Below are 25,139 nucleotides of genomic sequence, written 5' to 3' on the forward strand. Positions count from 1 at the left end.
AAAATGAAAATGGAAAGGTGCAAATTATAAACAAAACAATGCGTTTGTGAATATGAAGTGTGGGGTTATGGCTGTCTAAAAAAATGCTAATTCTTGCTCTTGAGCCTAAATGCCAGATTGCAGTTTTCTGATGAGTGTTCAGAGTGCACCTTTGCGTGATCACTCCATTTTCTGTGTCAGTTTGTGCCCACTGCCTCTTGTCCTGTCACTGGGCACCACTGCGAAGAGCCTGGCTTTGCCTTCTTTACTTACTCCTGTCAGGTATATGTACACATTGATTAGATCCTCCAGAGCCTTTTCTTCTCCAGGCTGAACAGCCCCAGCTTTTAGCCTCTCCTCGTATGTCAGGAGCTCCAGTTCCTTAATCATCTTCATAGCTCTTCCCTGGACTCACTCCAGTAGTCCCTGTGTCTCTTGTACTGAGAAGCCCTGAGCTGGACCCAGAACGCCAGATGTGTCTCACCAGGTCTGAGCAGAGAGGAAGGATCACCTCCCTCTGCTAGTGATGCTCTGTATAGTCCAGCCCAGAAGACTGTAGGCTGTCTTTGCTGTGAGGGCACATTGCTGGGTCATGTTCAACTTGTTGTCCACCAGGACTCCCAAGTCATTTTCTGTAAAACTGCTTTCCAGACAGTTGGTCCTCAGCATGTAGCAGTGCATGGAGTTCTTCCTTCCCAGTGGCAAGACTTGGCATTTCTTTTTGTTGAACTTCATGAGACTCCTCCTAGACCATTTCTTCAGCCTGCCAAGGTGGTCTGAACTGCAGCACAACCATCTTGTCCATAAATCACTCCTCCCAATTTTGCATCATCTGCGACCTTGCTGAGGGTGCACTCTACTCCATCATCCCAGTCATTAACGAAGGTGTTAAACTTTGTTGGCCATCCAGACACATTGCTGGTGACTGGCCCTCAGTTGCTGATCATGACCTTTTGAGATCAGTTCAGATGGTTTTCTGTCCCCTTTATACGTTTATCTAGATTGTGCTTCACAAGTTTGTCAACAAGAGTGTTGTAGGAGACGGTGTCAGATGCCTTGCTAATGTCAAGATAAACAACTATGATGTGAGACATTCTGTTCTTATTCTTTTAATAAGACCAGCCATGGCTCCACTGTGTTTACCAGGTCTCCCAAGCCAATAGCAACCTGGCCTGAACGATCCTGCACTGACCCTGCCACCAGCAGGAGATTGGGCTGGATGGCCTCTGAGCAATCTCCTGATGCGTTACAGCAAAGACAGATGAATTGCACCTCATGAAGAACAGGTCCCAGGGCTACGGGAAGGACCTGGGGTGGGAGAGCCAGGGAACTGCTGTGAAAGGTCAAGGATCAAGCTCGCTTCTCCTGTTGGACAGAAGGAGGATAAGAGAGATGAGGGCCATGAGTGTTGCTGCTGGGAGGGTCATTTCCCACATTCTTCTCTGAGCTACTGCACCAGCCCAGCTTCCCGCAGCCCAGCATCCACCACACCAAGTGTGGGAGCCCCTCATGTCAGCCTCAGCTGCCTGCTGCTCTGGGTGAGTCCACCTGGTAATTAAGAGCTCTGGCTTACAGCGTTCCTTTCTGACCACCAAAGAACATTTCCTGGTTGCAGGAATGAAGGTAAAGCCGGAGGATTAAATCTAGAAGAAAAACAGCAGAAAGAGGTGCATAACAAGGAAAGAACAGCTGATCATGCAGACTCAGCAGTGTGCAAAAGGGGGTTTTTTTCCTAGTATTTTTTTCTATTGTTTGCTCAGCAGTGCTAAACGTTCAATAGCCTACAGTGCAACGGGGATAGAATGCAGTTATTAGATTGCACTAAAGAAACTCAAAGAATATGAGATCTTAGAAAAAAGATACCTTTAAAAGACATGCTTTTATTTTAAAAAAAAAATCTCAAACTGGTGATTTTTTTTTTATCATTTAACACACCTGAGATTGTTGAGTCAGATGTGCAGTATTGTAACACCTGTGGCAACATAAGGATCAGAAACACAAATTGAAAAAGTAACTTCTAGATGATCTTCACCTAGATTTCTAAAGACTGCAGAACCAGACAGTAAGCTTTAAAGGGAATATAAATAATGGTACAGGGAACTGAAAGGCAAAGGCAGAGGAAAACGTCATCCTGAAGAGTTTGTAAATTACAAAACTAAGTATCTGGTGAACAAATTAAGACAGTATCTGACATATACGGTGAAAGTCTGTGTAAACATGATGAAGTTATGTTGAACACAGACAGACAAAACTGAGACAATAGAGGAGTCAAGAAATCACTCCTTACTGTGGTAAGGTGAAATAAAATCTCAAAAAGCTAACATTCATAAGAGTTTGGGGAAATAGAGCGCTTACTTTCAGGTTGAAGGTATACCATATGTTCAGTCCTGCTGGTCACTTCAACATTAGTTATGAGGTTGTTAATTTGAGTCGTCCCTGTGAGCGCATCCAGGACTAAATCATCCTTCTCCATCCACACTGCACGCCACTTTTGGAGGCTCCCAGTGATCTCCATACTGCCCCAAACAGGTCTCACCTGTCCTAAGAGGTCTTAACTGCACACATGGCAAGCTGCCTTCTCCTGGGCTTTCCATAGTCATTGCTGCACCGTGTGCCTCCTTCACAGCCTTTATAACAGACATGTCATTACTTCTTGTTATAAACCAGGGGCTAGGCAAGATGACGATTGGGAACAGGACAGTTTAGTGGGTTATCAGCCTTTTCTGTGCTCTTCCCATGCTTTGAGTTACTGACAAGATATACAGAGCAGTGAACGTCTGCTCTGTAGGGCCTGCTCATCCCAATGCAGGAGGCTCCTGCAGGCACGTGGCACACTGTCACATCTCATGGTGTTCATTTGTCATCTGCCCAGCATGTGTCCTCAAGCCTGGGCTCCCTCTCCTTGGAGCGAGTCTTTGAGCCTGGCTCAGCATCAGTAGCGCTTGCTGTTACCCAGGGACATGGCCAAGGCTGGTGGGGAATCAGGGGCCTCCTCTGATTAGTCTATGTTCCGTTGAATCCTGAAGCTAAGGTCTTTCCCCAGGGCACTGATTCAAGAGACAAGACACATGTCAACAAGCAAGATGTATTTTATTTTTGCCAGAAATCTCTACTGCAGTGTGATGTCAAAATTCCTACTCAAAGACGTCATGGGCAAAAGGCAGGCGCTTTTAACACCCCCTTAATACCCCATGATTATCTAACTCATTTCACAGAGAGTGATCTCTCTCCCCTGTTCAAACACCCTGAAGTTGGCCACTTACAGTCAGAGCCTGGCTTAATCCACTGCGCTGAGCGCAGGAGACTTCGGGAATGACAGCAATGTTCAGAGATGTCTCTCAAAGGAAAGAGACCCCACAAAACCCAGCTCTCTCCTTCTGAGCCATTAAAACTGAGGACTAACTGTGTAAGCAGCCAGGAAAAAAAAAACTTTAAAACAACCTCAGTCAAGCTGCCCTCTTACACAAAAACCCTGAGCAAATCATTTTCCTCAAACTTATACTGAGATCTTTGAGCTGTTTCTTCTAACTGAGCCTACAAAAGAGGATGAGCATCTCTTACAGGGAGAAGCAGGAATGGGCATAAAGCAAACCTTTGAGTTGCAGAAGGGCAGAACCGAAAATGGATCATTCAAGCAGAGAAATCTTCATCATTGTGCACATTTAGTGTCTGACACTTTAAGACATCTTCCTAAGCAGGCTGATTTTGAAGGCCTCTGAGAAAACCAGAATTATGACAAAAAAGTGGTTATTGCAGTCATGTTTGCAGTGAAGTTCTCGTGGATACATAACATTTTTGTAGAAACAATGTTAAAATTGTTTAAACCATGTTTAGAAAAGCTAGAGAGTACAATGCAGGTCCCTACCTGACCCTATCCAAGGCCAGAGCAAAATGCTCGACGCTAATGTCATCAGAAATTCTGGAATGTTTTTTAATACAAAATGTAGAAAGAGATCATCTGGCATGAAAAAAATGGTTTAAAAAATGGTTTGGAAATAGATGAAAGGGGGCAAGTGCAAGTTGATTTTGGTTAAGAAGGTCTATCTGTGTATTAGCAATACAAAGGACCCAAATTAACATATCCTGCTCCTCAGGACTTAAAACTTGACCCAGTAACTCAAGTGAGGACTATCAACTGGCTTGGCTTCTTCATAAGAGCTAACTCTGCTGAAGAACTAACTCAACTTCAACTCTGCTCAATAGCTAAAACTCAAATTAAACTCTACTAAAGAACTAACTCTAGCTGAGAGCTCAAAAGAGCTAATTCTGCTGAAGAGCACTGAAGTTCGCTATCAGTGATTTCTGTTCAAGCTTTAAGAAATCTTTCACATATGACATCCAGGGTCTAATCAAATGGTGCTGTAACTCCTCTACAACATTTCCACCAACTAGCTTTAGCTCAACTTCTCTACTGCTTACAGTTTTAACTTTTGGTTTCTTTTGTTTGATTCAGTTTCTCTGACACCCTCCCTGTCCCCAAAGGCCAAGTCCCTAACAAGGACTTGGTCTAGCAGCAGGTAAGATGCACTTCCCTTATTAACAATATAATATGGTCCAACATGAGTATGTGGCACAGTTGAGCTTTTTTTATTTTGCAAAGTAGAGAGTTGTTACTTACATATAGTTCGTTCTCAGTTCTTGGGCAAGGTCCATACAGAGCACACAGAACAGTCACATTATTCGTGTATGATTTCTTTCTTTTTACACTCTAATCTTCTCCACTAGGGAAAACAAGATGCTTGTGGTCTCATGAGGCTTTTAACTAGAAACTTGCAAAATTTAAAAAAAAACAAAAAGAAAAAGATTGCCAGAAAAGAAATCGGAGGTAGGGAGTAGGAAACGGGGGCAGCTTGAGCCGGGCAAGGCAGGCAAGAAATGGGCTAGAAGATCAAAACAGAAAGACAGCTGGGAGCTAATTTGCACAAGACCTTGAAGGAAAGAACAAGGAGTCTGAACTGTATGTGGAAAGCTAGAATACAAGAGATTTTTCCATACACATTAACAGTGAGGGAATATATTTAAAAGCCTTAATGAGATATGAATTTGGGTAATACTTCAATTGTCTTTCCGAGAGAATGACTCAGGTTATCTAAGCCTCAGGACTGTGCTTCATATTGTTTTCCCTATCTGCAAAGTCACTAAATAATTATCCCGTTATTGTGATCGAGGTCTCACTTCTGAGGAATTTCAGCAACACCTGGATATACTGATATTAACTGTGGCTTGATGATTAAACTTCCTGCAGTTGCTTTAGTAACCACTTCTTTGATGGAATTAAAGAATTCTGTCACAGTCACTCTTCTGAAACCCCCATTAGTCTCTGTTTTACTAATCCACTCATTTAGTTCTTCCTACTTACCAGTGTGCTGACCGCCAGACAACAGCACTGATCGCAGGTCGTGCCTGCTGGGGTGATACTTGAGAATGTCTTTGCAAAGTTGTCCTAGTTTTCCTCAGTATTTGAGCAGGCTTTCTTCTCTGTTCAACATCTAATCAGCACCTGACTAAGGATCCCAAAAGGGTGTTTCTCCATTCCAGAAAGGACCTCTGGAAAGGCTGCGGTGACACTGCCTCTTTCATCCTCGAGGTCTTGGATCAGGTGAATGAGCTACACCTTTGCATCTCTGTTGATATAGGTCTTCCTAGCAGTGTCTTTCCAGGATCTAAGCTAACAGATTCTAACTAAGGTCAAGGGACAAATCACCCTATGTTGCATCTGGAATTTTCTAAAGAGCCCCTAAAAGTTATGCACCAAATTGTCCATTCAAATTCCTCAAGAGTCAGGCACTGCGCTCCTTGAGTAATTCTTCACACTGAGATATAGGCGATATGACGAGACCTGGCTGTGTTCCGATGATGCCTCGTGCTGGGTGTGGGCAGGAGACCACAAGGGCAGGATGACATTAGAAGCCATGTGGCATCCTGTGCTTTGATACTTGTGGGTGGTCACTTCTGCAGCTCTTTTACCTCTAGAAGCTTTAGGTACTGTGCTGGAAATAGGCACTTTATGTGAGCGCAAAGACCTGTTGAGGGGAAATCTGAATGAGGTTCTAAACATGCACCCTTCTGTGGGTGCCCAAACATCTCTTTTTCATGGAAACATATCATATGGCCAACATGTGGCAGACCAATGCACTCCAGTGCCCACTCTAGCAAAGGCCCTGTCACATGCCAAAAGGTTAGACGGGATTTACAGGCAGCTGGAGTCTAGCTTGTCCTTTTAGTAGCATGACTGTACCTGTCAAAGCTAAGTCCAGAAGTGTTGATGCACAGACTTGGACCAGGAAAACTACCAGTTTTTTGGGATGTTCTTCACAGAGGCTCTAGCACAAAAGATAAATGAAATTTGTGTAAACTCCTATTACGCCTGCTACACATACTCTTTAGATAAAAGGTATTTTTTAGAACTGACTGTAATTCTGTCACTCAGTCCCTTGTTAGTTTTGGCATCTTTCACAAGCACGATAGATAGAAGCAATTCTGAAAGTCTTGGAAGGGTGCAGAGGAGACATCAGGAAAAGCACGCACACCACAGAAGACTGTGCCAAAACAGATGAGTTTATAAACATCACTTTGCTATGTAGTCTTTTTGAACGTTTTACATGCCATGTCTTTCACTGTATATTCTTCAGACTATAAATAAATCAAATTGACATATATTCACAATCTAGCACCATCTGCTGCATAAAAGGGGAAGACATTTTAAAAGCAAGAAAGGATCCGTTCCTTTCCTTGCACGATACAGCTTGATCAGTGAAATCTATTCCTGTTTTCACAAATGTCTAGCTTGACTTGAAATATAACGAGCATTTGAAAAGAACCATTTGAGGAAACCCTTCTAACTATGGAGTCTCATTTACTATTAGTTTCTGCACCACATTGAAATCCATTTATTTCCAAAACACTAAGCTGAGAGCAAGAAGCAGGAAGGTCTTGTTTGAAGTGTGGTGAATCAGACCTCTGGGGAAGAGATGCATAGGATCAGACATAAGGGTTATGTTTTGTATGTACATTCTTCTAATTTAAGATAAACGTTGGATTTAATAACTGAGGCACGAAATTCTCTGCATCATTGTATAGTGTTTTAATGTGCTATTAATATTTTTCCACTGTTTTATATATACCCTTACAACAGGTCTTTTGTTTTCTTCATCAGCTGTGACAAAAGCGTGAGATGTTATTCCAAACATACTTCATTCAGGAACAAAAGCTCTACATTTCTTTCCTATTTATTACTCATTTTATATACATATGTATATATATATATTTATATACATTCCTGAAATTCTAAGTGTCTCTATCTCTTTTTAAAGTTTCTGTAAGATCATGAGAAAGCACTGAGGCATATTCTAAAATTAATACAGGCTGCCTCAAAAAATTAAGCCGGAACTTAACTCTCCTTCATTACTTCAATAGCTAAGCTGCCTCATTTGACTTTAACATACAATCTGCTATGGAATGACTAAAATCATTTAATGTAACAAACTTGTTTACAGTTTCTTAAGTCTCTCACACTAAAGCACTGAAAAATTATTTCGCTTCCTCCCTCTGCTTTGACGAAAAGGCATTATTCTTAGCAAGCTGGCTGTCAGCAACACAAAACCAAGGGATGTGAAAATAAGTTTCTGCTTTAACAACAAAAAGGAAAAAAAGATAAACAGCCCACAAAATTTCAGTGTATTGATGCAGTGAATTCCGGCCTGTGTGATGCTGAAGCAGTTCTCCTTACGGGCGCTGACCTAAAGGCAACTATCGCTGTGGGCCACAGGTTGCTGTGAACCCCAACCAGAATCCTGCCTGAACTCAGACCAGAGGCTGAAGATGGTCCCCTCAGTCCTTTGTTTCAATCAAAAAATGTATATTTTGCATATTGCTACAAGGAGGGGCTCTCTCAACAGATAAAAAGCATGAACTGTAGGACAACCATCAGTAAAATAGCTATTTGGACACAATTTTAAGTTGCTACTCAGCTGCAAATGTGCATTCTCAATAGGATGCTTTAGCCCTGTGCTGTGGCTAGTAGGATCTTTGGTGAACTACCTCTGAAAACCCTGGCGTATCAAGCCTCTTTGATTATTCACTAAATACACTAAAAAAATACAGTCTGCTTTTTTGATCGTTTCTTTTGGTGAGCTACTGTATAGTTCAGGGCACCAGAAAATGGAAAAGTGGAAGTTCTACGCTGATGAATAGGACTCAGAGCTGATATGTATTTTTAGTACTTCAATTCTATGAATAGAGCTAAAAAAAAAAAAAAATTGCTCATGCTGTAACAATCAGTCATATGCTCCAACATTAACGACAGGTTCCAGCTGCTCTGACTCACCAGCAGGTTTCATAAATTACAACGGAGTATAAAGGCTTCACCTCTGCCCATTCTTCCTAACGTTTTCCCTATGCAACTGTTTATTCATCCGCAGCGAGGCTAAAGTGATGCAAACAGCAAAAAAGCTTTGAATTATTCCTTAGCACTCTGAACCTTAGTTTATTGATGTTGTCTTTCTAAAACACAGTTTCTCCATCTCACATCAGGACTTCAAATTACCTCGTACCAAAGCACTCTCCTCAGGAGCAAGCAGTCTCCAATTTCTAAAAGAGAATATGAACACAATCCCCTCCATTACCCTTGAAACAGGATAATACATTCCAAAGCAGAACAGATAAAAAACTATGAAACACTAAACATCAAAAACCACACCCAGCTGCAAATCCACAGGAAAACCTTGTGAACTTCGCTCACAGATTCCCATAACATTTCAGAACACCAGCTCTACACACACCTGAATATATGTACCTCAGATCTAGTGATCTATTTCTTCAGCTGTTTTTTCAGTTGCTGAGAAACTTCTTTCTCCTGTTTCTTGTAAAATACAAGTTTATGACATCCGACATGCTGTAGGGAATCATTCCTCATTGGATTGACTTTGAATATACCTGAAAGCATTTTGTTGCTCCTAGATTTTATCTGCTATGGTCCAATGAACTCTAGTGAGCTTGAACCCAACCTTGACATGTTGCTTTTTACCTTCAGGTGATAATTCAGAAAGTAACTGCTCACAGTCAAGTTTGAAATCATTCTTTGCAGACAGTTTTGAGGAAAACAAAAAGATGAAAAACAATCCTTGACCTTCACCATTCCCTGACCTGAAGCCGAGTGCAGTTAGATTTTCTTCCATCCTCATGTCTCCTTGTCACATAGGAAGTCTGAATCCAAGGCTTGCTGCCCACCTAATCAGGTGCAGGCCTGGGGTTTCTTTTTTGTACTGAAAACAGAGCTTACAAATGGAGTAACTATTTAAAAATGTAGTTCCAAGCACACAACTTCTAGTGAAAACAGAAAAACAGTTCCCTGAAAATATTTTCAGCATGAATACACCGAAATGAATTCACAGGCTTTTCTGAATCAATACATCATTTCTTTGCCACATCAGAGTTGCAGCCTGTAGGCTAGATGACCCACAGAGGTCCCTTCCAACCCCTCCCATTCTGTGAAAGGGACCCTGAAGAACGCACGCGCTTTCATACCCATAGCGGAGCTTTCTGATCGATCATTTCCATGTGTGTGTGAATTTAAAATACAAGATTAATGCGAAAAAAGCTTTGAAACTCTATTCCTGTAAGTATATAGAGCCATTGCCTTACTCAGAAGTGATGAAGTCCTCCCTGAGTATTGTACTAGCAACCGGTCCAAAACCTACACTCCTTTGCGCTACAGCAGACTACATCCACCTCACTCGTCTGCCAAAGAACTTGGCAAATTTTAAGTCAGTCCCACTAGCCTCACTGGGAAGAGCAGGTACTTGACACCTTCGCAAAATCAGGTCATTTGACGGGTTGTTTAAAGCTGTGAACTCCAGTCTTGTGTTTAAACCCATTCAGGAAGTTTAGCTGAGCAGGACCTAGATCCCTGGTCTGCGAGACCCTGCCCCACAGCTCGGTCACTCCCAGCGCCACTAGTCTCCTGGATCATGGACACCTCATCCTCAGATTATGGACACAACAGTAATTACAACGTTAGCCAGCAAGGTATATGGCAGTTTCGTACCAAAAGCAAGATCAGTTTGAAAGCAAAATTACCCCCAGCATCCTGCTTCTTGGCAATGCTTTGCCCCTCCTGCCAGATGCACCCAGACCTCTTGATGCTGTTTCTATGGACAGGCTAAGACAGGGCAAGTCAAAAATCATCAAAACTGTTTCTCAAATCAATTGTCTCTACAAGAAAACTTGAGGCTAGGCATGAATTTTTGGATGCTGAACGACCAGTTTCCAAAATGTTTAGACTAGTTTCTAATAATGTCCAAAAGCCATCCCAGTGTACGTATTCTTCTTCGCTCTTGACTTCCAGAAAGCAAAAAAGGTTCTATTATTCACTCGCAAAATGCAGCTTTTTGTTATCCTCTGTTCAACTTTACCCAGGAAACCTCAGTTCTCCGGTACAAAATAAAATAGGGAAATCTTGTCATTTAATCTCTGTGGCCCTTGAGCAAACAAACCTCTCAATGAGTAGTACTTTCAGGAGATAATTTTTCTTCAGCCTCACCACCATTTTTTCTGCCAATGGTTTCCACTTTGCGTGGCTCAAAACAGTGTGTTCTTCTCGTCTAGAAAGCTCTTCTTTGCTGTAAATGTGATTAATTATTTTCTCCAGGTTAGAAAACACAGAGGACATATATCAATAATTACCAATCCAGAAGCTAAAACCAGTCGACGTTCCCTTTTTCCCTAGCTGCAGACAGCTGTCTCTGTGGCCGCCAGCCAGCAGCGATGGCAGCCCTTGAGATGCCATGAACACAAAATCTGGAGCACGTCCTACCGAGGCTGGCTCTGTATTCCGCTCAGCGCGTACCCCACGACCCGCAGGTCTATCATCTCCTTTCAGGCCCGAATTTGCCTCCCGGGAGACCGAAGGATGCAGGAACCGCCATGACTGGCGTATGACTTAATGACCCAGGAGCCGCAACCCACCAGGCCACAGGCAAACCCTCCGAGCCCACGGGAGGACGCTCCTCAACCGCCCCCACGCCCCGCCCGACGCTGCCTCCCGCACCGCTCCGGCCTCGCCGGCACCCCGCGGCGGCACCCCGCGGCGGCGCCGCGGCTCGCGGCATGGCCAATGGGGGCGCGGGCCGGGGAAGAGCTCAGCCAATCAGCGTCGGCGCCGGCGGCCTGGGCCGGTGCTGCGGGCGGGCGCGGGGGCGGGCAGCGGCACCCGGGACCCGCCGCCCTGGGACCCGCCGCCTGCCCGGGGCTCCCGCCTGCTGATCCCGCTCTTCCCCCGAGCTGGTTCTTTCGCTGGCCCCGGCTGCAGCCCGGGCTTCCGACGCTGCCCAGAGCGCGGAAGTTTCAGGAGAACATTGTCGCCTTCTCCCTGGCCCGGGCGGGACAATAAAACAGAATTGAATAAAATTGAAGAAAAAAAAAAAGAAAAGAAAAGAAAAGAAAAGAAAAGAAAAGAAAAGAAAAGAAAAGAAAAGAAAAGAAAAGAAAAGAAAAGAAAAGAAAAGAAAAGAAAAGAAAAGAAAAGAAAAGAGATAAAATTGAACAAAATAAAATAAAATAATTTAAAATAAAATAAAATAAAAAATAAAAAATAAAAAATAAAAAATAAAAAATAAAAAATAATTTAAAATAAATTTATTTATATTTATTTTTTATTTATATTTATATATATTTATATATATTTATATATATTTATATATTTATATTTTTATATTTAAAAAATAATTAAAAATAAAATATTTTTTTAAAAGAATCAAGCAGCACTTGTCGCGGCACATCACACCGTTGACAGGTCAGAGAGCGCACCCGGGGGCGGGGGCCCCGCGCAGAGGCCCAGCCGTGCTGCCCCCGCACCGTCCCCGCCGGGCCCCGCAAAGCCCCCTGGAGCGGCGGGAGCGCGGCGGGCAGCCCGGGCCGGGCGGGAGAGCTCCACCGGGCTTACGGAGCGGCCGCCGCCGTCCCGGTGCGCGTCCCGGGCGGGTCGCCCGCTGCCCCCGCACACGGACCCCGGACTGGGGTGTGCAGGCCCAGTGCTGGCGTGCGCGGCTCCCCGAGGGGCTTCGCAGGGAAGGGGCCCTAAAAATGAAATGCGGCAGCGTTTCTCACGGTATGTACTGTGTTCCGACATAGCCGCTGCACAGCAGTGAAAGAAATAAAAGGAAGAGAGAAAACACGTTTTGTTCTCTTTTTTGTTGTTGTTGTTCTCGACTTTGGTTGTTTGAGGTCGGTTATATTCAGCTCGGTTTGTGTTTTGTTTCATAACTCGAAGACTACATTAATTTTTAGATATATGGACCGTTAATTCACGCAAATTGACTGTCCGGAGTACCTTGTTGTTGTTTTTTTTTAAGGCATCCCAAGTATTAAGATTAGACCGCACTTTTCTGTTAAAACACACCGACTTCACTGACGTGCAAGTAATCACCGCATCTCCGCTTTGTTATTCCGCGCCGACCTCACCGCGCACACAGCGCGTCTCCCCGCGGCAGCAGCTCCACGGGGGAGGGGGCGGGGGGGGCTTTTTTTGTGAAGGCAGCAAACAAATATTGAAATAAAGAAGGGGGAAGCTAAATTTCTGTGTGCTATAAATGACAGAAGGATTTTCGACTCCGCCGGCAGAAGAACAAGATGCCGCTCTGCGCAGGAAGGACCTTTTCCACTTACTTTCACGACAGAAACACAGCTTGCACCCTGCGAGAAAAGCGAATCGAGTAGGTGGGTGTTTAGTGCACTAGCCCATGGGGGAAAAAAAAAAAGAAAAAAAAAAAAAAGAAAAAAAAAAATCCTAAATCCTACATCTTTTGAATCTGAACCAAGTCTTTCAAGGAAATCCAAGCCTGGTATTTGAATTCCCGTTTCCTACTGCTGTCAAGCAGGTTTAGCGCTAAATGAGCAAAAGGAGGATCAGTTTTGTATCAGAGATTCTTTGAGTTTCGTGCCTGAGTTGCTTTCAGATGTTGGAAGTAAGACTTTTGTATTTTACCCTGTGTCACCTTCCTCCCGCACTGAAATCAGGCCCGATCCTGGAAACTCACCGCCGTCTGACTGTCCGCATCCATCGCAGAGTTTAACCGGCTGCTCGAGAGGTGGGGGCTACGCAGACAGCGGAGCTCCCTCCTGCCTCCTGCACCCGTTTAGGCTGAACGCGCTTCAGGTTTTTCATAGCAGTGGCATAAGGAGACTTTCCCCTTAGATAACAGTAGCAACGATTCTGAAGAAGAGTGTTTGCAAAGGGGGCGCGTTGGCCAGAGCACAAACAGATACAGCAGACTGGTAATGTTCAGCCTTCAACACCTCTGCGTGGAGAAAAAAAAAATTAAAAATAAAAAAGGAATTGTTTTCCGAAAGTCGTAGGCAGAGGGAAGAACAGACTTGGTTTTGTCTGGGTTTTGTTGGTTTGCTTTGCCGAGAGAGAGAGGGAAAATACTCGGACGAAATATTCAGGGGCAAATTTTTTGGAGCTTGGTCCAAAGAGGCTGAACGCAGCGGGCTCTGGGCCGAGCTCCCAATCGTCAGAAGCGTCATGGAGAAACGCGAGACCCTGCTGACAGCACTTCAGTGAACAGCTGGGCAAACAGTAGTTTGTCAGTAAGTTTATTTTTTTAAAAAAATCGCATGACGAACTGGAACCAAGACCAAAATACTGTATCCACTGTACATCGTCCATTAGAAAACAGACACAGGCCACGTTTGTATGCTACCAAACAGAGAGTGTATTTCCTTTAAAATTATACAGTGCGTGCTTGTAGATTCATGCTTTTCAATATTTATTTTACACTTGTTACCCGAATATTATCTGTTATAAATAATTGCAACTTGATCAAATGGTGCGCCTGTTATCACAGGCGGACTCCTTCAGTGCTGCAACTGCGGCTTTTTGTTGCCTTTTTTTTTTTTTTCCTCTTTCCTTCCCAAAAGTGGTTGGTATCGCTTTATTAGGACCCGAGAAAGCGCATCCGAGGTGTCGGATGAAAGAGTACAGATGCCAGGGGCGCTTGCAGCCCCGGGACCGCTGCGGAGCCCCACGACTGGGACCGCGGGAACGAGTGACGGGGAGAGCACGTCGGAAAAAAAAATAAAAAGAAAAAAAAAAAAAAAAAGAAAAAAAGAAAAAAAAAAGAAAAAAAAAAAACTTTTCCGAAAGGCACAATTTCCTCGACACAAAGGTACAATAAAAAATGTATGGCCACTGAAATACGGGCGCCTACGGGGCAGCGGTGCCTCTCCGGTGGGATCCCGGGCCCGCCAGGGTCTCGCCTCCCCCCCACCCCCGGCCCCGCCTCTGCCGGCCCCGCACTCCCGGCCGCCCCGCCGCCGTCGGGGGGGCTCTCGGGGCCGCGCTCCCCCGCGACGCGGCCGCCCGGGGCGTTAAGTGGTGACGGGGGGGGGGGGGGGGGGGCCCGCAGCCGCCCCCCGCGTCACTGCTGGCGGTCGCGGCCGCCGCTCTCCGGGTCGCTCTGGTCGTCGGTGAAGCAGACGTCGACGTCGCTGTCGTTGTCAGTCTTTTGCTCCTGCTCGGCGCGCCCGTAGCCAGAGTCACCCTTGTCGCCGGGCGCCTTGCCGAGGCCCTGCCCCGGGTGGCGGGACTTGACGTGCCGCTCCAGGTCCCGGCGCCGCACCAGCACCTTGCCGCAGTACTCGCAGCGGTAGGGCGTGTTGCCCTCGGCGTGCAGCCGGATGTGCTTGTTGAGGTTGCTGGGGTCCCCGAAGGGCCGCAGGCAGACCTTGCACTTGAGCGGCTTGTAGCCGGTGTGAGTCCGCATGTGGATCTTCAGCCCGTACTTGCGGGAGTACAGCTTCCCGCAGTACAGGCACAGGTGCCCGGTCTTGGGCTTCCCGCCGGCCGCCCCCGCCGCCCCCGCCGCCTCCAGCCGCCCGCGGCCCTTCTCGGCCGCCAGCTCGGAGAGCTGCTGCGTGTGCATGGCGATCTCCCGGTCGATGCCGGCCAGCGAGCCCAGCTCGGCGGCGTGCAGCCCGGCCGCCGGCGCCCCGAAGTACGGCACCGGCTCCGGGTACCTGAGGAGGCCGCCGAGGTGCAGCTTCAGCGGGTAGTAGGGCGCGGCGCCGTAGAGCAGCTCCCCGTTGTAGACGGCGAGCGGCATCACGGGCAGCCCGCACTCCCCGGCGTAGGCCTTCAGCCCTTCGAAGGGCGGCAGGGCGAAGCGCTCCAGCGCGCCGCCGGGCAGCGGCGGGTAGCGGGCGGGCGGCAGCGAGGCGGCGGGCAGGCCCCGCTCCACCTGACGGAAGGCCGAGGCCTCCTCCGGAGGGGAGAGCAGCGGGAAGGCGCGCAGCCCGCCGCCGCACGCCAGCCCCGCCGCCGGGGTGGGGGGGGGGGCCGCCCTCGCCCGGCAGCGCCCCGCACTTGGGCGGCGCCTCGGCGGCGGCGCGCCCCGCCCTCAGCCCCCCCGGCGGCTTGGGGAAGCCGAGGGCGCCCCGCGCCTCGTCCCGCAGCGGCCCGGCGGGGCGGAAGGCCGAGCGCGCCCCGGGGCAGAGCGCCAGCCCGCCGCCGCCCGCCGGCCCCGGCAGCGGGCCCGGCCCGCGGGCGGCCCCCACGCTCATGTCCAGGGCCCGCTCCTGCTCCTCCTTGCCCGCCGCCCGCTTGGGCGGCCCCGGCTTGGCGAGCGGCGGGGAGGCGGCGGCGGCGGCCTCCCGCTTGACGGCCTCCCGCGGGCCGCAGCCGGGGGGCGGGGGGCCGCGCAGCGCGGCGGCCGGCGGCTCCTTGGGCGGGAGGGCGAAGGCGGCGGCGGCGGCGGGCCGGCCGTGGTCGTGGTGGTGGAGGAAGGGCCGGCCGTGGCTCAGCGCGCAGTGGAAGTGGACGTGGGCCTTGAGGCTGTTGGGGTACTTGAAGGTCCTCCAGCAGTACCAGCAGATGTACCGCTCCTCCCCTGCGGAAGGCAAGCGGAGGGACCCGTCAGTGGCGGCCCCACGTACCCCCGCATCCCCCGTGCCGCGGTGCTCTGGCGGGGGGAGCAGCTGCCTCCGAGGGTCGCCTGCCGGGGGCCCATCTGCCGGCGTGTGCGGGGCGGGCAGCGTATGTCAGGGAGGCGGCCGCGCCGAACAAAGGGCGAGCTAACGACCGTCAGCCCCTCATTAGGCGGCCAGACAATGTCCGGCGTGTACGGGCCAGATGTAATCGTTCCCTTCGTGCCCCGTCCCCGAAACGCTCCGGCTTCTCTGTGGCGGAACGGACCCCCGACGGCTGCGGCAGTGCTGGCCACCCCGCACCGGGCAGGCACAGGCCCCGCCGGACCCCTCCCGACCCCGCTCGCCGGGAGCGACCTGCGCGGAGGAGCCGCTCCCCGCCCCCGACGGCGAGGGGCTGCCTCCGCGGGCACCCTGTCTGCCGGGGTGTCTGCGCCTTCGTGCCTTTCCTTTCCTTTCCTTTCCTTTCCTTTCCTTTCCTTTCCTTTCCTTTCCTTTCCTTTCCTTCCCTTCCCTTCCCTTTCCTTTCCTTTCCTTTCCTTTCCTTTCCTTCCTTCCTTCTTCTTCTTTCTTTCTTTCTTTCTTTCTTTCTTTCTTTCTTTCTTTCTTTCTTTCTTTCTTTCTTTCTTTCTTTCTTTCTTTCTTTCTTTCTTTCTTTCTTTCTTTCTTTCTTTCTTTCTTTCTTTCTTTCTTTCTTTCTTTCTTTCTTTCTTTCTTTCTTTCTTTCTTTCTTTCCTTTCCTTCCTTTCTTTCTTTCTTTCTTTCTTTCTTTCTTTCTTTCTTTCTTTCTTTCTTTCTTTCTTTCTTTCTTTCTTTCTTTCTTTCTTTCTTTCTTTCTTTCTTTCTTTCTTTCTTTCTTTCTTTCTTTCTCTCTTCTTTCTCTCTTTCTTTCTCTCTTTCTCTCTTTCTCTCTGTCTTACTCTCTTTCTTTCTCTCTCTCAATCTTCCTTTCTCTCTTCCTCTCTTTCTTTTTTTCATTTTCTTTATCTCTTCCTTTTTTCTATTTCTCTTTCTTTCTCTTTTTCTCTTTCTCTCTTTCTTTCTCTCTTTTTCTTTCTCTCTCTTTCACTTTCTCTCTTTTCTTTCTCTCTTCCTTCCTTTTCTTTCTTTGTCTTTCCTTTTTTATCTTCCTTTCCCTTTCCCTTTCCCTTTCCCTTTCCCTTTCCCTTTCCCTTTCTCCCCTCCTTTCTTCTCTCTCTTTCTCTGTCTGCATGCATCCCTCTCCCTCCCTCTCGTTCCTCCCAGTCACCACAACACACCGACAAGACATTTCGGAAGCCCCCGGGTCTCCCCCGAGCCGCTGCCCGCCCTGCCCGCCCCCAGCCGACCCTCACCCCGAGTTAACGCACCGAAACGCCGACGGTGAGGCCAAGGGCCACGCAGAAACGAGAGACCCCAACCCCAGCCTGGGGGCAACTCCTCGCGTGTCGGGGGGTCCCCTGGGGGAGTGGGGGTGTGTGGTGGGGCACAAGCGACCGGGGATGGGGGGCTTCGGCCCTGCGAGCAGCTCCCCGGAGGGCTTTCAGCACAGCGTTCGGGGCGGGGACCAGCCGGGTGAAACACGGAGTCTTCGCTCCCCGCGGGAAACCCGGGCGCGGACTCGCGTGGAAGGACCCGGTGCTGGTGCCTGTGTCCCGTCGCCTGTGCCCTCGCCGTCGTGCGCAGCCCCCCCTCGCTGGCCGTGGGGCGGCGGTCCCGGGTTGTGGGGTGGCCGGACACGGCTGTTCGCCCCGTCGAGGAGGGAGGGAGGCGGGAGCGGGTCTGCCCGGGCGCGGGAGGGGCGGGAGGCGGGACCACTGCCGCAATACCGGCGCCGTGCACCGGGCAACGGGAGCGGGAGCTGTGCGGACCGAAAGGCGGGCGGCCACGGACCTCCGCGGGCCTCGTCCCGCCGCGACCGGCTGCCGCCCGAGCCTCACCGAGCCCGGCCCGGGGCTCTCCCCGGCTCGCTCCAGCCCAGCAACCATTGCTCGGGGGGGAAAAAAAAAAAAAAAAAGTCGAAAAAAAAAAAGACAAACAAAAGCAAAAACAACGAAGAACACGTCCTGCCCATCACGGGCAACCCAAATAAATGGGGCAAAACCCAGAAGATTTCCAAAGATTTGGTTTGATTTCTTTTTTTTTTTAAAAAAAAAAAAAAAAAAAGCTCTCTGAATTTCTTCCGCCCTGGTTTTGTTTTGTTTTGTTTGTTTTGTTTTGTTTTGTTTTGTTTTGTTTTGTTTTGTTTTGTTTTGTTTTGTTTTCAGCGTGCCATCCTCACACGAAGAGCGCTTCAGCATTTCGATACGCTTGTTCAGAGCCGGTATCAATTCGTCTGGAAATGGTGGGGCCGGAGAGGCGGGCGGTCCGCAGGGCCGGTCTGCAGCTCAGCGCCGCTTCGACGGGACGAGGGAGATGCCCCACGCCGGGAGCCTCCCGCAGACCGGAGCTTTCTCCTCGTTGTTTTCCCCCGAGCGGCACCGGTACCCTGCCGCAGGCACCGGCTGATGGGTTGGGGGGGGGAGGGCAGAACCCGCACCGCGTCCTCCTTCGCGCAGCCGAAACTTCGCCAGGGCCCGGGCTTTTCGAGGGGGTGACCGTCCGCAGACCCCATCCGTCGCTGCCCTTGGGCGGGGGGGGGAACAGGGACGTGACCAAGAGCTTCTCTTCCAGGTGCTGTTTCAGTACAGGGAGGGATTTGGGGTCTCGCGCACCCCCAGACGCCAGCCCGGAGCAGCCCGGCGGGCCGACACTGAGCGGTTTCGTCTTCTTTTCCCCCGCTTCGCGTGCCGCAGCCTTCTCGCCGCTGTTAACGCCGCTGTAATTCCAGCTAAGAATCGGGTCGCAGGCTGAAACGGGCGGTCCCAGACGGGTGTGCCCCCTTTCCCTGCATCCTTGGACATCCTTATCTGGGTGTGATCCGACGCCGGCTGGATTTTTCACCTAACGCACCCGAACTGACTGGGGCTGCCCAGTCCCCGCTTTGACCCGACGGTGTGAACCTGCCCGCAAGCCAACCGGGGAACAGGCTCTGCAGCTCCGGCCGGGCAACGCGCGGGGCCAAAGCGGCGTTTCGAAAGCCCGCGAAGCCGGGTTGCTGCCTGGCGCGACAACGCCAGCGCTGTTGCATAGAAAGCCCATTTGCCTATCAAAAGATCATTAAACTGTGCCGGTGACGGAACGACTGGAGGCACGGGGGCCTTTCCGCACGCTGCCGAGTTAATAGATCACCCTTTAAACATAAGCAGATGGAGCCTTAGTTTAAAGGGTGGCAGGTTAAAAGTCGCTGCAGCTGTGCCGGCATTAATTTTTCCGCGGGCGCGAGTCTGAAGGGCCCACGTTTAGCCTACCGCGGTTTGAGCTCCCGTCGTAGGGATGAGTTAAAGAGGGCTCGTTTTGTTTAATTTAATTTAATTCAGTGGCTCTGAAAGGAGCGCCCGCGTCCGTACCTTTCTCGTCGTGCGTCGGGGTGGCCGTGACGGGGATGTCAAACCACTGCGCCAGCGGGTTGGAGTACCAGACGGTGAGCTCCTCTCCCGGCTGGACATCTCGCAGGGCCCGGTAGAAAATCTGCGAGGGGGAGAAAGGAAACTTCTTCAGGAGGCTTGAGAGGGGAGGCGGGTGGCGGAGAGCGGTGGCGGGCCGGCCGGGAGCCGCAAGTGAGGTACCTGTCCTCCTGGCAGATCCGCAACAGCCTCCAGCGTCTGCTCTTGGGAGTTTCGGGCAGCCCGGATTAACCCTATCCACTCCAGAGCCGAGCTCCCGGCTTCGTCCACTAATTCCCCTCTCACCATCCGCACCTGGAAGACAGGCGGCACGGCTGTCACTTCCACGCCAGGAGAAACAGAAAGAAAGCAAGAAGCTTGCCCGTCCCCGCGCTGCCGTGCCTTGCCGTGCCGTGCCCGGCACCGGGCAGGCGTCCGGTCACCGCGGGCAGAGCATCCCCTTTCGCCCCCGGTTTGCCCCTTCCATCGTCACCCAAGCACCGGCAGGACCTTCCGCCACTCGCGGGTGCCCCAGGAGAGCTGAGGCTGACCCGGAGGGGCTTGTTGCTCTGCGGGGATCAGGGTGCAAGGGCCCGGGCCCGGCGGGGAGACCTGCTGCTCTGCGAGGGAAAATGGGATTTTTCCCTCGGGTCGCACCGGCCCAGCCGCACCTTGCTCGGTCTCCGCTGCCGCGTTCAGCTGAACGCTGCGTTGGACGCCCAGGTAAGGTGCTATTTTTGGGGGAGGGTCTCTGCAGCCCCAGCACCCGTGCAAAACAATTGCGACATACGCGACTTGTCGGGAGCCGGGGAGGGGGGAAAGGGGAGAGGGTTCTGCTCAGCTACAAAGTCTCTGTGGCCCCATACTTCATAATCTGCTCGCCCATACAAAGAGAAAATGAAGTGCCCGTTCCCTGAATGACCGTGCAATAAAAGTCACCGGAACAAAGCCGTCTCAAGCGAGAAACCAAGGGAGCCAGATGAGAAATAAATTTGAGTGGGCTGGCAGAGCGTTTAAAAACAATTAAAGGGCATTAAAAATCCGAGCGGAACGCGTGAGCCGCTGCTGCCCTGGGGGGGTGGAAAGAGGGCTGTCATCCGCAGCCCCCCGAAGAGCCTGACGGACGGGGTGAGCCCCCTCCGCCGCCTCCTGCTCGCTCCTTCCCAGCTCGGACACCGACCGACCCCGCAGCCGGTACCCGGGTGGTCGTCGCCCCCCCTGCCCCCCCCCGCGCCTGTCGTTGGCAGCTCCGGGAGCAGGCGCCGGCCTGAGGCTTTGCCAGGAGGCCGAGCTGCGCTAGGGCTGCCCCGACCCCCGACCCGCACCCCGCCGCCGCCGGGGATCCCCCACCCGCTCCCCCCGCGCTGGGAGAACGGGGTGGGGGGCAGAAACCCCGGCCAAAAGCAGAAACCAGTCTCTGCTCCTGCCTCTCCCCCCCGCTCTTTCTCCGGACGGAACTCGGGGGCTGTGAAAGCTGGCCCCCCCCTGCCCCGCCGGGGCTCCGGGGGGCGAGCAGCCGGCCGCGGCGCGTCCCGGCCCCGCCGGCAAAGGGACGATACCCGAGTCGGCGGGACCAGCGCCCGTCGACACCGGCAGCGGGCGGGGGGGCTGCGGCGGCGGTTTCGGCGCCTCTGCGTCCTCCTCCGGGGAGCCCCCGGCCCCCCCTGGCCTGGCCGCGGAGGAGGGGGGGGGAGAGGGCGCGGGCGGGCAGGGTTTCCCGGCAGAGCGGCGAGGAGACACGTCGGGCCGCCCTGGCAGCGCTTCCCGTCCCTTCCCCGGCTCGCTCCGAGCAGGGAGGATGGAAGGCAGAGCCGGGGAAGAGCAGCCTCTCCCCCCAAGCCGCCTTCCCCCCGAGCCAAGGGCAAGAGCGAGGTCCAGCGGGGCGGGAGAGCCCGCAGGCGTCAAAAATACCTTTTTTTTGGGTCCTGGCTCCCTGCGGTCTGACAGGTGCTTGCCCAGTTTGAAGATGCCCGGCACCGGCCCCAGCCGCAGCCCAGCCGGGATGCAGCTCTCGGCGCTCACGCTGATGGCCGGAGCCCGGCTGGTTTGCATCGCTGCCTCTGGCTGCGAGGGCTCGGGGACCCCAACTACTTAAGGGGGCCGGAGTGACAGCGGCGGCGGTGGGGAGGGGGGGGGGCACACGGGGGGGGGGACGGGGACGGCCGTGAGCACCGGCGTTATCTCCGCCCGCAGAGTGACGCGGCGGAGCGCGGCCGCCGGCTTTTCAGCGGGAGCAGGAGGGGTACCCCTCTGGCAGGGGGGTGCTCTGGGGCGCGGGGTTTTGGTGAGAGAGTTTGGCTTCTCGAGCAGCTGCGGAGTCCCGTCCAAGAGGGTCACATGGAGCCTTTCCCTAACCCCCCCTGCATAATCAGGCGGAGTGAAAGGCTGGCAGACAATGGGCCAGGCGACCTTCCCATTCCTAAAAATCCAATTTGTCAAGGGCAAAGAAAAGGCGCTGGTGAATCAAAGGTCTGGAGGGACCATTAATCCTCAGCATGGGGTATTGTCCCCGAGACAGTTACGATATTTTAAGTGACAAATCCACTGTATAATTTCTCCATAAATTTTGCTTCCTTTTATTGTTCGTCGACAAACCAGTTTTGGAAAATAAGTGACTATTTTAAGTCTACTTGGCTGAGCCTTTTCAGGTTTAATATACTTCAAAGATTTTTAATTCTCTTGCCTTGGCTTTATTGTAAAGGGGATTAAACAAAGAGATGGGGAATGTTTTGAGGACTTGTTAACTTCTATTGATTCCCGGCGTGTGCCATACAGAAATTGGGCAGGTACTTGATGGGAAAACACCAGAAAATACCTACACTTTTTTTTTTTTTTTTTAAAGAAAGACCATATTACCATTTCAGTGGGTTGGTTTCAGGCCAGTGATCTGTTCAGCAGAGCTTTGATCCTTCAGGAGGATTGAATGGCACAAAATATGAGCCGCCGCAGCCCCTGTAAAACACGAACCGCTGCGTCTGCGAGCGCCGGGGAAGCCGCGCCCGCGGTCCGTGCGCTGAAGGAGCAGAGGCGGGAGGAGACAGAGACTGGAGGAGACAGAGACGGGAGGAGATAGAGACGTACGGACACCGGGACACAGCGAGGCACGGCCACCGCGGTGGCACAGACGCCCAGCCAGCGGCGCGCAGCTGGATTCCCCGCCCGATGCACCCACAGGTTCCTCTCCCACGAGCGGCATCGCTTCCACCCAGGCGGCTTTCGGAGATGGAACCTGCAAAAAGAGGCTGTAAATAAAGCCAGAAAGAAGCAACCCGAGCGGAGCGCGTCTGTGTCCCTCCTCCTCGCATAAATATTTTAATTAAGATACAACGAGGCGCTAGGATTGAGTCAGCTTGTATTTCAGGCTGGGTAAACGTCCCAGGGATTTTCCAGTGGCTGAAAAGAAAAGATGTGACACTTTTTTTCTTGGGCACACGCGACAGCCTGGATGTGCCTCTTAGACCACAGAATGCAATGACAAATTCACCTTTCCACTTTCACTTTTACAGTCCCGTCTAATTCCCGCTAGCAGGTTTCCTCCTCTCCATACCTCGTCACTCTCCAGAAAGAAGATTTCTGGACATTTTTCCCGCGCAGAAGCAAGCTGCGCATGCAGATTTAATCCATTGCTACGAGAAGCAATGGCAGGTGTGGAGATTCCCCCCCCACCCCGCAGTTTTTCCTGTGGTCGGACCGAGTAAATTTGAGAAGCAAACCCGAAAAGCTTAGAGGTGTCTCTGGCGGTGGGTGCCAGGTCAGGGAGCGGGCCTTCCTCAGGTCAACCCGCTTTCCGCAAGAGAACCCTTGGCCCGTCTCTTCCGACGCGGTGGCTGGCCTGGGCGCTAGCCTGGAACTTGTTTGCCGCCGTCACGCGTGGCACCTTGCGGGAAAAGGGCCAGTCCAGCCCAGCCATCCGCGGGGCACCGGGCCCGCTCCCGCGGCTGGGGACAGCCCTGCGAGGTCGCTCCCCCCCCCCCCCCCCCCCTCGGGGGTCTCCTCCGGACCGCCGGGACAGGGACCGGGAGCGGGGCGGGGTGGGGGTGTTCGTTCTCCCTTCAGGAGGGACCGGAAGGTTTGGGGGGGGGGGAAGGAGACGATGTGGGGAACTGAAGATGACCCCTTTGATCAGCGGCCTGAATGGGGGGGGAAAAAAAAAAAAGGATAAACAAGAAGTCGAGGGCAATAAATTCAAGCCGTGAACGTGTCCCGGTAACCTCTGGCCCGGCCGCTCGAGGATGAGACCGGGCGGGAATCCCGAGGGCTGCGGAGGTGGCGAGAGGGCTTCTGAGGCGACCAAGGTACCCCACTGCTCCGCCTCGGGAGCCGCTCCCTCCCGGGCCTTAATGACTCAAAAAGCGTGAACGACACGCGAACAATTTTATCAATAGGACCATGTAAAGGCCGACTGTGAGGAAAGTTATTTATTAATATAGCCGATTGTGGCTGGTTCCCATCCAGTCAGAAAAGAAAAGCCCTTGCTCTGGAAGCATTCACACCAGTTCTCCGATTTTTATTCTGTCCTGTGGCTCAAAGTTGAAGTTCCCCAAGTGAAATAAATTGTCCACAAAAGAGGAAAGGAACCACATTTTCTTTTATTTTTCCTTCCCTAAAAGGGAAGGGTGAAACCGATCTAATGTGCCCACTGGAGCAAGATGCAGCATGAAAGGCCGGGTGTTAAAAGTAAAAGCAGCCTTTGGAGCAAATGGGATGGAAAATTAAATGAAATTAAATAGCTTGAACGACCGTATTGTCCCTTATTAAAAAGACACATTAATTACATGGTTTCAGCTTTATTCAGAGACAATGTTTAGACTCAATCAAAACATTCCACTATCGCTCTTTATATACTTAAACCGGGCTACCAGAGGCTCCATTAAAGCGGGATCACTTATGCCCAGAGATGCGATGAAAGTTGTGGGTTTGTTGTTTTTTTTCTTTCCCCTCTCGGCGGCCCTTATTCATGCCCACCGCTGAACTGCCGGTGCCCCTGCGCAGCGCTCTGGCACGCTGTTCTCCCCGATTTCACCGGTCGCCCCGTAATGAGGCATGAATGTTAAGGAACAACAGCCGCCCAAAGAGGCACAGCCGCGGCGAGCAATGTCCCACCAGGGAGCTGCATTCAAACCGCCCCACCGCTCCGGCGCGGAGAAGGTCCCGCACCGCACCCGGAGCAGCGGGAAGGCCGGCGTGCGGGGCCGGCCCGTCGTGCTGCGGAGGATGACCTTCCTCCTCGCGCCCCGCCGGGGCGGCCCTTCCCCGGGCTGCGGGGCGCGCCGAGACGGGGCCCCCCGCCCTGCCCGGCACGGCCCCGGGACGCAGCCCCCCACGGCCCCGCAGCGAGCGGGCTGGGGGGCGAGGGAGCGGGCGGGGAGCTGGGGGGAGGCTTGCGAAGACCCCGAAACACGGAAATCTGCTCTAAACCGAAGAGACCAGCGCGGCCTGCGTGTCTTGTCTTTTTCCTGTTTCCTTTTTCCTCTTTCCTTTTCCTTCTTTTCCTTTTTCCGTTTTCTTTTTCCCTTTCTCCTTATTTTCCCCTTTCCTTTTTCCTTTCTCCTTTCTCCTTTTTCTCTTTTCCCTTTTTCCTTTTCCTTTTTCTTTTTCCTTCTTTTCCTTTTTCCTTTTCCCTTTCTCTTTTCTCCTTATTTTCCTCTTCTCTTTTTCCTTTCCAATTTTTTCATTTTACTGTTTTCCTTTTTCCTTTTTCCTTTTTCCTTTTTCCTTTTTCCTTTTTCCTTTTTCCTTTTTCCTTTTTCCTTTTTCCTTTCCCTTTTCCCTTTT

General features: G+C 51.5%; 1 protein-coding gene across 1 annotated transcript; it reads right to left on the reverse strand.

Annotated features, from left to right (window-relative positions):
• Positions 1-14,396: 14,396 nt before the first annotated feature.
• On the reverse strand, positions 14,397-21,416 carry PRDM13 (PR/SET domain 13). Its single transcript, XM_075447227.1, is given in 5 exon segments — positions 14,397-15,317; positions 15,319-15,863; positions 19,329-19,449; positions 19,548-19,679; positions 21,276-21,416. Coding segments are annotated over 5 exon segments (1,860 nt in total).
• Between the last annotated feature and the right edge of the window lie 3,723 nt (positions 21,417-25,139).

This window comes from Opisthocomus hoazin, chromosome 2 (genome assembly GCF_030867145.1).
Source record: "Opisthocomus hoazin isolate bOpiHoa1 chromosome 2, bOpiHoa1.hap1, whole genome shotgun sequence".
Classification (NCBI taxonomy): Eukaryota; Metazoa; Chordata; class Aves; order Opisthocomiformes; family Opisthocomidae; genus Opisthocomus; species Opisthocomus hoazin.